Source organism: Emys orbicularis, chromosome 19, assembly GCF_028017835.1.
Source record: "Emys orbicularis isolate rEmyOrb1 chromosome 19, rEmyOrb1.hap1, whole genome shotgun sequence".
Lineage (NCBI taxonomy): Eukaryota > Metazoa > Chordata > Testudines > Emydidae > Emys > Emys orbicularis.
This window is the reverse complement of record NC_088701.1, coordinates 23,688,522-23,702,018: the sequence shown is the minus strand read 5'-3', so window position 1 is coordinate 23,702,018 and position 13,497 is coordinate 23,688,522. Positions and strand designations below refer to the sequence as shown.

The 13,497-nt window shown below is 65.4% G+C and overlaps 1 protein-coding gene across 1 annotated transcript in view; it reads right to left on the bottom strand.

The window, feature by feature from the left end:
• The window catches only part of LOC135891664 (histone-lysine N-methyltransferase 2D-like), a 31,979-nt gene that overhangs the window by 13,751 nt on the left and 4,731 nt on the right, over positions 1-13,497 (bottom strand). Inside the window, exons 8-24 of the mRNA XM_065419279.1 lie at positions 13,405-13,452; positions 12,517-12,732; positions 11,733-11,876; positions 11,401-11,517; positions 11,050-11,174; positions 10,709-10,898; positions 10,393-10,473; positions 9,480-9,584; positions 8,639-8,803; positions 8,028-8,112; positions 7,562-7,806; positions 7,091-7,164; positions 6,928-6,978; positions 4,883-6,637; positions 4,217-4,390; positions 3,583-3,731; positions 904-2,984 (exon numbers count right to left, since the gene is read on the bottom strand). Coding sequence (XP_065275351.1) covers positions 904-2,984; positions 3,583-3,731; positions 4,217-4,390; positions 4,883-6,637; positions 6,928-6,978; positions 7,091-7,164; positions 7,562-7,806; positions 8,028-8,112; positions 8,639-8,803; positions 9,480-9,584; positions 10,393-10,473; positions 10,709-10,898; positions 11,050-11,174; positions 11,401-11,517; positions 11,733-11,876; positions 12,517-12,732; positions 13,405-13,452 — 5,805 coding nt within the window. The remainder of the gene's footprint in view (positions 1-903; positions 2,985-3,582; positions 3,732-4,216; positions 4,391-4,882; positions 6,638-6,927; positions 6,979-7,090; positions 7,165-7,561; positions 7,807-8,027; positions 8,113-8,638; positions 8,804-9,479; positions 9,585-10,392; positions 10,474-10,708; positions 10,899-11,049; positions 11,175-11,400; positions 11,518-11,732; positions 11,877-12,516; positions 12,733-13,404; positions 13,453-13,497) is intronic.

Here is a 13,497-nt window from a genome sequence, read left to right as displayed (position 1 = left end):
GACCCATCCCAGCGGGGGATGTATTCCAGAGACTTGATTTTGAACCTGCAGTTTATTCTATCACTGCTACAAGCCTGAACCAAGAACTTTGCCATTACTGTATGGAATTGATTCCATTTAATCAATTCTAGCTCTCATCTCTATCTTTTTCCTTTTATGAATAAACCTTTAGATTTTAGATTCTGAAGGATTGGCAACAGCGTGACTTGTGGGTAAGATCTGATCTGTATATTGACCTGGTCTGGGGCTTGGTCCTATGGGATCAGGAGAACTTTTTTCTTTTACTGGGGTATTGGTTTTCAGAACCATTTGTCCCCATGACGAGTGGCACTGGTGGTGATACTGGGAAACTGGAGTGTCTAAGGGAATTGCTTGTGTGACTTGTGGTTAGCCAGTGGGGTGAGACCAAAGTCCTCTTTGTCTGGCTGGTTTGGTTTGCCTTAAGAGGTGGAAAACCCCCAGCCTTGGGCTGTAACTGCCCTGTTTTAAGCAATTTGTCCTGAATTGGCACTCTCAGTTGGATCCTGCCAGAACCGCATCGTTACGGGCCCAGGCGAGGATGGAGCTGCTCCCCACGGCCCGAGCGGGCAGTTGGCACAGGCCCCATCCATGCTCATGTGGGGGGCAGGGAACAGGACGACTCCCCAGCAGCGTGGCACTTTCCCCCGTGCAAGCTGTGGAGAGGTGCTCACCCCAAGCACGCCCCACCCAGGTTGGACAGGGTCACCCCTCAGCTTCCCACTCTCGTTCAGTCCTTGGCCAGTCAGCTGTGGTCGCCCAGGAGCCAAGGGGATGCTCCTCCTCCGAGACACGCTCCCTTCAAATGGCTTTCCCCAGCTGCGGGGCCAGATCCGAACCCAGGCCCGCAAGATGTGCCATCCTCTCGCCCCCGCTGGCACCTACCTGTGTCGGGGAAGAAGCTGTTGGCCAATTGCTGCTGTTGCTGCTGCATGACGAGCTGCTGGGGTTTCATGCCCATGGGGGTCGGCTGCACCCCAGGTATCTGCTTCTGCACCAGCACCTGCTGCTGGTTCGGCTGTGGGGTCAGCGCCGGCTGGACGCCGTGCTGGGCCGCAAGGACGTGGGGCTGGGGCTGGGGCTGCGCCATCGCCATGTGTGGGGCCAGCACCTGGCCCTGCTGGGGTCCCACCACCCGCTGCTGCTGCGTCATTAGCTGTTGGGTGGGCACCAGGTTCTGCTGCCTGGCGATGAGGCCCAGCTGCAGCTGTTGCTGGGGCCCCACCAGACGGGGAGCCTGCCCGTCTGGGGGCTGGGCCGGCCCTGCAGGGTGAGCCAGTATGGAGTGCTGCTGCTGCACAGGCTGGAGGTGCTGGGCCCCCCCCGGCAGGTGGGCCGACATCTGCTGCTTCTTCTGCAGCTCCTTCTTCTCGTGCTCCAGCAGGTCCTCGATGAGCAGGGGCAGCTCGCTGGCCACCAGGGAGCTCTCCATCTTCTCCAGGTCGTCAGCGTGCGAGTGCTGGGCGTTGGCCAGGCCCAAGGCCCCTCCATCCAGCTCCAGCAGGGCAGGGCTCTGGCCGGGTGCCAGCCCGCAGCCCGGGGCGGCGTAGGGGCCCTTGTCTGAGCCAGAGGTGGCAGCTTGGCCGTTGTTAGGGAAGGGGGCTGTGCCGAGCCGCACGGGCCCCGCTCCGGCACTCAGCAGGTTCTGGCCAGGTTTGAGGGTCAGGCCTAGGGAGGCAGCCATTTTCTCGGCCCCCTGGAGGGCCTCTGACTTGATGGGGACCGGGAGGCGGTCAGAGGCGCCAGTGTTGAACTGACAGGGGGATGTCTTCAGGCAGCCTTCCTCCAGCTTGGGCTGGACGCTGGACGGCAGGGAGGCCGGCTTGGCTTCCAGGATGCTGGCCTGGGCCTTGAAGGTTGGGTGGGGAGCCGGTGCCGTGCTGGAGGGGCAGGGGGCGGGCGGCAGCCCCTCCCTGGGGGGTGCCAGCTCCTTGGGCTCCCCGGGGCCCTTGGGGCAGGGCCCAGCTGGCTCCCTCTTGAGCAGGGCCTCGCGCTCGGCCTTCTCGTTGGCCGACTCCACCAGGCGCAGGTGCTCGTTGAAGATGTCCTTCTTGTCGCCTGTGTCCAGCTCGGGGTCGGTGTAGGCCAGCAGGTCGAACTCATCGCCATTCAGCAGGTCGTCCAGGTGGGGGTCGTTGGTCTCCAGGTTGTCCAGGTTGCCCAGGTCGTCGTCCCCCTTGGCCACGTCCGGGTCCAGGCTCAGGTTGGCCAGGTCGTCATCCTCCAGGTCCTTGTGGGAGTCGAAGTCGTCGTCCAGGTCAGGCTCCACCGGCACCTCGCACGGGAGCCGCCCACCCTCCAGCGCCAGGTGGCTCTTGCTGGGAGCTGGAGCCGGGACCGGAGCCAGCGGGGGCTCCATGGCAGGGCCGTCCTTGGGGCCGTCAGGACGCAGGCCAGAGCCGGAGGATGACGACAGAGGGCGGGGTGGGCCATGCTGCAGTTCCAGGCCGCTGGGAGGCGGGGGCACCGGAGGGCCGCTTTTGGGGGGAGGCTGGTGGCTCCGCTCAGCCCCCTGCGGGGAAGTAGCGGAGGGCGGCCGAGGGGCCGGCAGCTTCTGGGGCTGCAGGACTGGGGCTGGCAGAGGCATGACGGAGGCACGCAGGGCCTGGCTGGAGCTCTCGTCGCCAGGCAGGAAGAAGCGTGGTCTGGCCGGGGGGCCCTGCTGGGCAAAGGGGGAGCCCATGCCCCCGGCTGCCCCCTTCTGGGCGTTGTGCCGCAGCTCAATGAATTGGGCCCCCACGGCGCCGGGCGAGGACGGGATCTGCTCGGCAGGGCCCGCCATGCGCCCAGCCAGGCCCCCCAGCGCTGGCCGGCTGAGCTCATGGCCAGGGGGTTGCTGGAAGCGGGCGGGGCCGGGGAGCCGCACGGCCGCCGCCTGCTGCTGCTGCCACATCTGCTGCTGCTGTGGTGAGGGCCCCTGGAACATGCCGCGTGGGAAGAAGGTCTGGGGGGCTCCCACCGACGGCCTGCAACAGACAGGGAGGGTCAGGGAGCGGCCCCTGCCTTGGGCGTCCTGGGAGGTGCAGCTCCTGGCCAGCACAGGGTGCCAGTGCCACCATCCACCGAGGGCAGAGCCATAGCCAAGGAGCTCGCTCGCTCCCCGCCCCCCCCAGGGGAAGGTCAGCAGCAGCTGGGGGTTCTGGAAGGGGACACGGGCTGGCCACGCCCCAGCATGGCGTCGCCCCACTGAGGGGCTCCTGTTGGACAGGCTCAATCCCCACCGGACCTGCCGACAGCTTCCCCCGCCCACATCTGATGTCAGGGGATGGGGGCTCAGCGGCGGCACCCTGCCAACCGGGACCTCCCAGCCCCCCACCCCCACAGTGGGGGAGCGAGAGGGGAGTGAGGCTCGGTGACTAGCTGGGCCGGGGGGTGGGGGTGGGGGGCTGGGAGCAAGGACTCCTGGGTTCTATTCCCAGCTCTGTCACAAACTTGCTGAGTAACAGTGGGCCTCAGTTTCCCCATGTGTAGCTGAAGGCGGGGTCTGATGGGTAAGTGAAGTACCCTGTGAGTGCAGCAAGCCCAGAGCACCGCTCGCCTCCAGCAGCCTGGGGGGACACGCACCTGCCGTTGAGGTCCATGGCGGAGGGCGTGGCGGCGGGAGGCGGGCGGGAAAGCCGTTCGTCCGGTGCGAAGGCCGCGGGCACCATGGCTGGCCCGGAGAGTTTGCTGCTGCCGGGGGCTGCGGGCAGATTCCCGAGGGCGCTCTTGTCCTGGGAAGGAAGGAAGGAAGGAAGGGTGACTCCGCCTGTGCCCAGACTCCTGCAGACCACATCCTCACCTGCACCCTGCGCCCTCCCCCTCCAGCTGTGGGGGATCCGGACTCTCCTCTTGACTCCAGCCTGGGCTCAACCTCCTCTGCAGCAGGCGACGGGGAGCTCTAACTACTGCACCTCGCTGCCCTTGTTCAGGACTAGCCCCAGCCCCATCCCCATCCAAATCTCCCACGCGCTTTATCTGGTGACACCCTGCAGCAGGAGCTCCCCGGGTCTGTGCCCCCAGGCCCCGGCCCTCTGTCCCATTCACAGAGGGGCCCTCGCGGGAGGGCGGGGCTTGTCTAAGCGCTGTTCGTCAAGGGCTGCGATGACCAATGTGCAGAGCCAGCTCCGACTGCCCTTGGGGGCCAGGCCAGCAGCCCTGGGGCCAGTACCATGCGGCCCATACGGCTACGGAGGTGTTTGTGTGGCCCCAGCCCCACCTGTGCTGGCTGGTAGGGTGCCAGGCCCCTGAGCTGCTCGAAGGCCTGGCTGCTGGCTTCGGCGCTCCACGCTGCCTGGGAGGAGCTGGTGGCGGCGGCCGCGCTCTCCTTCTCCTGCCGCAGGTTGTTCCTCTGGATTTGCTGGCGGATGAGGAGCTCGCGGAGTCTCTGGCGCTGGGAGATAAGGGATGCACCATTACAGCAGGGCCCAGACTGCACCCTGGGAAATCACCGCCCTACCCCGAGCCTCTGGGGGATGGAGCAGGGACAGGGCACCCTTGGCAGCTTGGAGACTCTCTGCCCAAGTTGACTAGACTGACACAGGTGGGAGGGGAAACTGAGGCACAGAGAGGGCGAAAGCCTTGCCCAAGTCATCCAGCAGGTCAACGGCAGAGCCAGGAACAGAACCCAGGTATCCCAAGCCCCAGGCCATGCAAGTAAAGGAGACTAGAGGGCAAAGAGCCATTTCCCTGGCTCCAGCTCTCCTTTGTATCCTCTAGGCGATGTCAGGGTGTCCCTTGGCTCAGCCCCCAGCAGCACTCCCGTGTTCTGTGCCTGGCTCTGGGAGGGCAGTGGGGTGCAGTGGTTAGAGCAGTCCCAGCTCTACCTGATTCACTGTGCCCGAGACAGCGCCCCCAAGGGCTGTGGAGAAAGCGGAGTGCTCACCTGCCTCTGCTTCTCCAGCTCCGACTGGCTGATGCTGCTGACGGCGCCCTCCTGGCTGACTGGCAGTTCGGGCAGCTCCCGGCCGGGGAGAGCAGAGATCCCCGACACCACCTCGTCCCGCTTGTCAGCTGGCGGCGCCATCCCGGCTCGGGGCAGGTAGGTCAGGGAGCTGTCCTGCTGCTGCTGGGGGTGGGGGGGCTGCTGCGGCAGCACCGAGGGGGGCCGCAAGGGAGAGAGGCTGTAGGTCTCAGCAGGGCAGTTGCCAGGCCCCAGGGGGCTACCGGCCTGGTGGAAGCCGGGCGAAGAGGCATAGTTGGCGCTTTGGGGCTTGCCCATGGGCTGGCTAGAGGCAAAATGGCTGTTCATCCCGTGGGGCTGGTGGGAGGGGGAACCCTTGAGGGGCTCCGAGACAGCTGAGGGGAAGGTGAACCGCATCTGGGCCTGGGCGCCAGGGAAGACGCTGGCTCCAGGGGAGCGGGCGAAGGGGGGCTGCTGGCTCCCCGGCCCCTTGGAGTGGGGGTCACTGGGCTGGGCCGGAGGGAAGCCACCGCCAGCTGGGGGATTGTGGGAGATTGGGATCGATTTGAAGCCGGAGTCAGGCATTTGGGGCCGTGGGGGCTTGTGCAGGGGGGCAAAGGGGTCCCGGGACTGGGGGCGCGAGGGGGGTCTGGAGTAGGGGTCGGGTGACTGGAAGCGAGGGGTGACGGGTGACTGGCAGCAAGCCTCATTGGAGAGCGGCCGGGGGGTAAGAGGGGACTGGGAGCTAGACTGGGACTGCGGGCTGGCAGGGACGCGGGAGAAGGGGTCAGAAGGCAAGGACCTGGGGGGCAGGGCGCAGCAGCTGTCGGGGGGCTGTGGCCGGGGCGTCAGGGGGGGCTGGGCATAGGGGTCCGAGTAGCAGGACATGGAGGGCGACTGCCTGTAGAGATCGGGGTGGCTGGGAGGTGAGGGGGCCAGAGCCTGGGGGTGGGGATGTGCCAGCCCTGGGCTCTGTGGCTCTACCTGAGAGACCCGTGGGGTCAGGGGGGCTTTGAACACATCGGCTGCCTTCAGCTCGGCGGAGGAGAGGTGGGACGGGGAGTCGGCGTAGCCCATGGCGGCCATGTAGCCAGGAGAACACACTCCCGGGCCCCCTTCCTCCTTCTTCACCTGCAGCCCCCCAGCCTCCAGGCTCCTCTTCTGCTCCCCGAAGGGAGGGGGCGAGAGCAGGGGCTCGGGGGGCCTGGCCCCGGGGCTCCCCGGCACCGACAGGTTGTCCAGAGAGCCACTGAGGCAGCGTGGTTTCAGGAAGGGGTCTGGGGTGGAGGGCTGGTGCCGGGGGGTCCCGGGGGAGGTGGGGTGGAACTCCGGAGGCTGGGGGCCCAGGGCCGGCCGGGGAGTGGGCAGGAGCTGCTGTTGTTGTGTGGGGAAGGGCTGGAAGGCAGCTCCGGCTGTGGGGCTCTGGCCCAGGGGCGAGGGGAAGCGGGGCTCCAGCGGGTAGCTGTAGGGGTCGTGCGAAGGCACTTGGGCTGGGGACTGGGAAGGAAGCTTGAGGAAGAGCTCGCTGGACTCAGCCGCTGCTTCGGCGCCAGCAGGGGACTTCAGGAACCCGTCTGCGGAGCAGGGCAGGGCCACCGGGCTATTGATGTAGACGGGCTGCCCCGCAGCACCAGGCAGCGCCCCCTGCTGGGGCGGGATCCTCAGGTGCAGTGAGGGTCTCTCAGGCTTGCGCAGCACCTCCCCTTTGGTCTGCTTGTTGATCTGGCTCTCGGCCTGCTGCAGAGACAGCGCGGGATGGGGGTCAGCGCCAGGGGAGCCCAAGACGGCATCGGGGCGCCCCCCCCCCCCAAACACACCCCACCTTGGGCTGTGGAGGGGGGCTCGGGGCAGGGAAGGGAGGATCCGGCAGAGTCAGAGGAGGGGCCAGTTGCTCCAGTTCCTCCCTGGCCCAGTCTGGGTCCCCGAGAGGCCCAGCTGCTCTGCCAGGCAGGCCTCGGGAAGGAAGGCCAGAGAGGGGCCCCACAAGGCTATTGCCCGTGTCCTGAGCACGCTCCCCCAGCACGTACCTTCTGCACCTTGTTGATGCGATGAGCCGCCCGGTTATCTTTGGCCTTTTGCTGCACAAAAAACAAATCAATTCTCAGAGCGAGGCTGAGAGATCCCCCACGAGCAGGTCGCGCTCGCCGGCCACAGCCCCCAGCGGGGAGCGAGTCCGCCCAGGAGACTCACCAAGTAGGGGGCTTTGTCCGGGGCTGGGACCTTTCTCCAGAGCTTCATGATCTGTTTGCAGCGGCTGGACCAGTCTGGGAGGGTGACAGAGACTGATGTTACGATCGCCCCCGAATCACCAGCTGGCGTCTCTGGAGCATCCGGGGTTTACGTCCCAAGCCCCAGCCGGGTCAGGGCAGGTGGGGGCCATCCCCCCAGCCTGGGCTCCCCAAGATGCATGACCAGGGGCTTCATGCAGCCAATGGAGGCTCACGCCAGAGAGCTCTATGGGTAAAGAACTTCTGAGCCAACGCAGAAATTTCATGCCAAGAGGACTATGGGTAAAGAACTTCTCCACCAATAGGAGAAAGTGCTCAGTGCCCTCATACCAGAGAGGACTATGGGTAAGAGCCAAGAGGTCAAGACAAACTGGTTACTGAGCACCACTCCCTCCCCCAGGGGGCAGCCAGAGGGGCGAGAGCAGCTGCCTACCTGGGTAATCCTGCTTGAGGCTGGGGAAGTTCATGTTGGCATAGAGGACGGGCGAAATGGTGGACAGCTCGCCCAACTCCTCGTCCTTCTCCCAGCGCTGTAGGCTCCGCTGGTTGTAGGAGAGCCCATCCCCCTCACCCTCCGTGGTCGGGGTGGTGGGTGTGGAGGGGGTGGTGGCAGCCGAGCTGCTGGCCCAGGGGCTCTCGGGCTCGCAGTGGTCTGGGCTGAAGAAGCCGCTTCTCTCCCTGCACCGGGGAAAAAGCACATGGCTTGAGTCACCAGGGCTGCGGGCAAAGCCCAGGGCACATGCCAGCTGGGACAGATTCCAGCCCCTGGATTGAAGTAGCAGCAGCCCCCAGCTCCTTAGGGAACCGCATTCACCCCATCTCCTGAAGGACCCCGTGCCCTGCCCCTCCCATCCCTCCCAAGAGCACCAGCACTGCCCGCCTGGCACGCACCAACATACCTGTTATCGAGGAACGGGGACTGGCAGACTCCCGAGTAGGACTCTATGGGGACAGCGGAGGAGAGAGCGCCCAGAGAAACACTCCCTGTGAGGGAAGGAAAACCGTGTGGCAGAGAGCTGGCAGTGTGAGTCAGGGCCGGCCCCCCCAATCCCCAACACCCCCTCCCACCTGCCCCCATGGGGCTCCTAGAGCCAAGCCAGGTGAATGCCTAGCTCCTAAAGAGTCCTTACACCACTCTCCTCCCCCCCCCCGGAAACACCCTATTTATTGCACATGGGGAAACTAAGGCACGAGAGAGGTGACCTGCCCACAGATCACATGGCACATCTATGCAGGAAACAGAACCCAGGAGTCCGGTCCCCCAATGCTGTCCTCCAGCCCCTAGATGGTGCTGCCTCTGCTCAAACAAGGCTCCACAGCAAAGGGCTGGAGATGGGATCATATGCCCAGGTTTGCTCTCCTGTGTCCTGCCAGGAGTAACAGACAGCGCCCCCTGCTGGCCCTCCCTCTCGCAACCGGCCCCAGAGGGCAGCCCTTTCACACGAGGAGCTTTTGGAGGGGGGTTGTAATTTATCAGCCACCCTCGCCACGCAGGGGATAGACAGGTCACCTTGCAGGAAGGGCCTCTGGGAGAGCTGCGCTCGGTTGGGGTCTCGCCCTCCCATGCCGGCCTCCATCCCTGCCGCCACGCAGTTCAGCTGCTGCTCTCGCTCAGCAGAGCCCAGCACATCCTTGAAGAGCTGCTGGATGTCTTTGCTCTCCATCTTAGGCAATTCTGGGGGCAGAGGAAGATCACAGTGAGCACAGGGCTGGGGAGCTGCACGGCCTTACGCCCCATGTGCAGATCCACCCCGTCCCATTCTCACCACCTGCCGGGGCGAAACCGAGGTACAAGACTTCCCCCACACTGCACGTCAGGAGTCCTGACTCTCGGTCCCCCCTACTCTAACTACTAGACCCCACCCCCTCCGAGAGCCCTTTTGAAGCAGATCAAAAGGCACCTGGCGCAGGCTGAGAAAACAGTCTCACCACCATCCCCTGCTTGGTCGGCAGCTGTTCTGTGCGACAAGCTCCGGGGACTGGTCTCCTCGGACCACCAGGGGCTTCGGCAGAGGGGAGCAAAGGGATCTGACTTGCCCTCCAGTCCCTAGGGATCCCTCACAGGACTGCACCACTAGCCTGGGAAGCTGGCCTGGGCAAACCCCTTGCCTTGGGAATAGCCTGCATCACCTTCTGGGGGAGCTGGCACCAGGCTGGCAAGACCCGTTTTGGGCTCCAGTACATGTTTGCTGGGGCCCCACCCCCTCCCATTTCACCCCAGTGACAGACGTTTGGGAGGCCACCTCAGCTTGGGGCCCTGGTTCAACTGTCCCCTTTCCACCCTTCTCGCCAGCCCTGGCTGGCGCGAGCATAGAACCAAGGGAGGTGTGAGGGGCGTCCGGCGGCCTGACCTTCTGTGGGGATCTTGTCAAGGTCGGAGCTCAGGGCACCCTCGCCGGGCGTCGCCGGCTTCTCGCTGTCCCCAGGATCCGGAGAACCTTTCGGCTCCTCTGCCCCTGGGAAACAAACACACACGCCACCATATCACCCCAGCTCAGCACCCGCGGCCAGGGGTGTGCCGCTGGATATCTTCCTGCCCCACACAGCCCCCCCCATACGATGGGGGCAGACATGCCATGGGGATGCCTGGGCCGTGACCCCCACCCCGTCAGGGGTGGGCGTGCCAGGGCCGTGACCCCCACCCCGTCTGGGGTGGGCGTGCCAGGGCCGTGACCCCCACCCTGTCAGGGGCAGGGGTGCCTGGGCTGTGGATGACCCCCCCCCAGTAACTGGGAGCCCCCGCCTTCAGCACCCTCCTCCCCTGAAATGAATAAGAACTGAGGGTGATGTTCTAGGCTACATCTCTATGGCTCCGAAGGTGGGGGAATCACTCTAGGACTCCAAACCATAGAGACTCCAGAGTCCTCCAGGACTGACCATAGACGCACCTTGCCTAGATAATAGCCCACAGCCATAGAGCTGTAGCTAGAGTGCTTGGCTGTGATGGATAGAGTGGCACAGCTCTATGGCCACGGGCTGGTTGGAGACTACACTCTAGGCAGGATCTCTATGGTCAGGGGAGTTGGTCAACAAGATGGGGAGCTCCAGGCTGGTTGAGGTTATACAAATGAGGTCATGCATATTCAGATATTCAAATAAGAGGGTCACTCTATTTGCATAACCTTTTCAACTCTCTGTACCAGCCTGCCATAGTGCTGAGTCCCATCCCCACAGGGAACACCCCCCAGCCACGGCCCGGACACCAGCCCCCCCCCCACAGCCCCTGCTCCCCACCCGCGGGCCAGCCCGGTGGGAGGTGCTCACCTGGGTCCTCAGCCTTCGCTTCCGCCCCTTTCGGGTCCTCCTCTTGGGCCACCAGGGCGCTGCTGTCCATGCTGTCGTCCCCTGGGGGGGGGGTCACAGGAGGGGGACGCTGAGCCAGCACACGGCCCCTCCCTCCCGTGACGCCAGCCCCTTGGCTCCTGGCACTACCCACCCCAAGGGATGGCGCTTCCTACACAACCCAGGTGACCATGCCCAGCCCCTCAGATCCCTCACCACCAAGCCAAGTCCCACCAGCCAGCCCTGCCCCCTGCCAGCCTCCACCCAGAAGCCAAGGACATCTCTGCAGCCCCCTTACCTTTCAGATGGGCAGGGGTCTCCTTCCCATCTCCAGGCACCCTCTGGAGTATTCCGGGCACCCCAGGCTCCACCCTGGGTCTGGGAGCACCCTGGCCAAAGGGGGGGCAGGCAGCTCCATCCCCCACACCCCCTGCGGCCAGCAGGGCCTTCCGGCTCAGGTCCATGAGCGCCTTCCCGAAGAACGCTTCCTGCCGAAGGAGTGGGGAAGGGGATGGGAGGGAGCCAGGGGACATGTACCAGAGTTAACAGAGGAGCCAGACCCCTTTCCCACTCTCCCCTCCCCCTCCGCCCCCAGCAGCGGGAGCTGGCACGCCCCTGTCCTGCCGCAGCCGGGCTTACCTGGAGGTAGGCAGGGAACATATCCTCCAACTTGCTCTTCTTCCTGCCTCGGCGTTTCTTCTTCTCGTCCCCCTCCGTGGCGCCCTGCTCCGCAGCGCCCTCCGCTGGGATCTCCGCCGGCGCCCCTGTGAACAGCAGCTGCCGTTACTTCCGCCCTCCTCAGGAGCCCGGAGACATGGGGCCCTCCTGGAACGAGCCAAGCCTTGGGCGGGGGCTTCCCCATCGCCTCCCCGCCCCCCTCCAGGAGATCCCCAGAACTAAAGAGGCGGGGTGTTCTGTCCCAGCTATACCCCGTGACACAGAGGTTAATGCCAGAGGGCCAGGCGCTGCTTGGGCGCACGCGACTCCTACCGTCCTCCGGGTGCCCCTCGGCGCTCAGCACCTCGCGACATGCCTCCACCAGTGCTGCCGAGCCCTTCTTCAGCCGCGTATGGGACTTCCGCTGCCGCACCATGAACCCGCCAATCCCTGGGGAGGGAAGAGGAGCGGTGGGCGGTTACAGGGGGAGTCCTCAGCCCTGCTTGGCCGGGGTGGCTTCACTCCACAGAGGCCAGGGCACCCTCCGGCTCCCGCTCTGACGGGCTAGGTCCGGCGGGACGGCTCCGTCAGCCACCACGGACGAGGCTCGGAAGAGCCCAGCCGATTAGCCGTCCCCCGTCATGGATCAGCGCAGGAGCACTCACCGGGGCGGTAGGGCTTCCGCTTCCTCTTCTTGCACTCCTCCGAATCCTCCAGCCCCTTCCCCGAGTCCACGTCAGCCCCTCCGTCCCGGTCGGGGCTGGCGGCAGCTTCCAGCTTGATCTCACACTCCATGTGCTCCACGCCCACTGCGCACGGGAGGGGAGGGGACGAGACGTTAGAGCAGGACTCCCCCATGCCCCCCAGCGGCGGAGGGAAAGTCAACTGACGATCCAGACCCCCTGAACCTCCCACCCCCTCCCAAACCTACACCCGGCCCCACACATCGCTAGCCAAGCTGTGCCCCTTCTCCCCATGACATTGCCTCTGGAGGAGCCGGTTCAGCCCATCAGTGACAGAGGGGCCCCCCGGGTACCCCTCTCTCTGGTGCATCCTTCCCCCCACCAGCCGTGGGCCCCTGAAAGCCAGCAACCACCCAGCTGGGCCCAGCAACAGCTTCCCCCCAACCCACCCCACGCACCCCCCCCGCGCACATGCCCCCCAGCGCTAGAGGCTCCCAGCTGCAGCCACCTCCTCTGGACACAGCGTAGGGCCCACCCATCACAGCGCCAACGCCCTCAGCCACTGAGCAGAGACCTGCCGTCCCAGGCACTGGAGGAGCTCTCGGTTCGGTGGGTTCCTGGGTGCTGACCAGGCCTGGCAACGAACCCAGGCATCCTGGCCCCTCTCCGAGCAGAGTCAGGGAGCAGCCCAAGCAGCAGGCACCAGCACACCCGCGTACCGCGCCAGCCGGCGGTGGGGAGCGGGGGCCACGTGAGGGGAGCGCACCTTCACCCTTCAGCAGGTCGTCCCCGTCCAGATCCCCGTCCTTCTTCTCGTCCGTGCCCAGGGGGTCGCCCCCCTCCAGGCCCCCCTCCCCATTCAGGGTGCCCAGCCGGGTCTTGCGCTGCCTGCGCTTGTGCAGGGGGGACATGGACAGGTTGCGCAGCACGGCCATGCCCGTCTCCGTCAGCCAGACGCCTTCGAAGCGGAAATACTGGGGCTCTGCGGGGGGAAGGAGGCAGGGCCAGACGACAGAGTTAGGAGCGCACTCTCTCCAGGCTGGCCTAGTCACCGAGGTGCTGGACCAGGGGTCAGGACGCCTGGGTTCTATTCCCGGCTCTGCACTGACCCACTGGGAGACCTCAGGCCAGTCCCTGTGCCTCTCTGTGCCCTTCGTCTCGCCCGTTCAGACTGTGAGCTCTTCAAGGCAAGAGACTCCTTGTCCCCCTGCTCCATCTACTGGATTCCAAAACACTCCCACGAGCCGGGAACGGAACCCAGGAGGCCTGGCTCCAGCCCTAACCGCTAGACCCCACTCTTCGCCCTGAGCCCGGAACAGAACCCAGGAGTCCTGGCTCCCAGCCCTAACTGCTAGACCCCCACTCTTCTCCCTGAGCCGGGAACAGAACCCAGGAGTCCTGGCCTCTGCAGCACACCCCTCCCTGGGAAGAAGGTGACGCAGCCCCGGCAGGGCTCAGCCCTCCCATGGGAGCTTCTTCCTTCCAGCTGGGAGAGGGACAGACCCTCCTGTGCCCCCCAGGCTGAGGGCCCGGTTCAGCCAGGGGCCCTTCGAGGGGACAGGGCATGGGGCACGTGCTGGAACCCCCCAGTGGGGCAGCGAGTGCAGCTCGGTCACACGGGGTGGAGAGCGGGTCCCCTTCCCCACATGCTTACCCGGCTCCTTGATCTTCACTGGGATAATCTCTGGGGGGGCGACTGGAACTGGGGAGGGAAACACACAGCGGTGAGTCCCCATGGCTCCCTGGC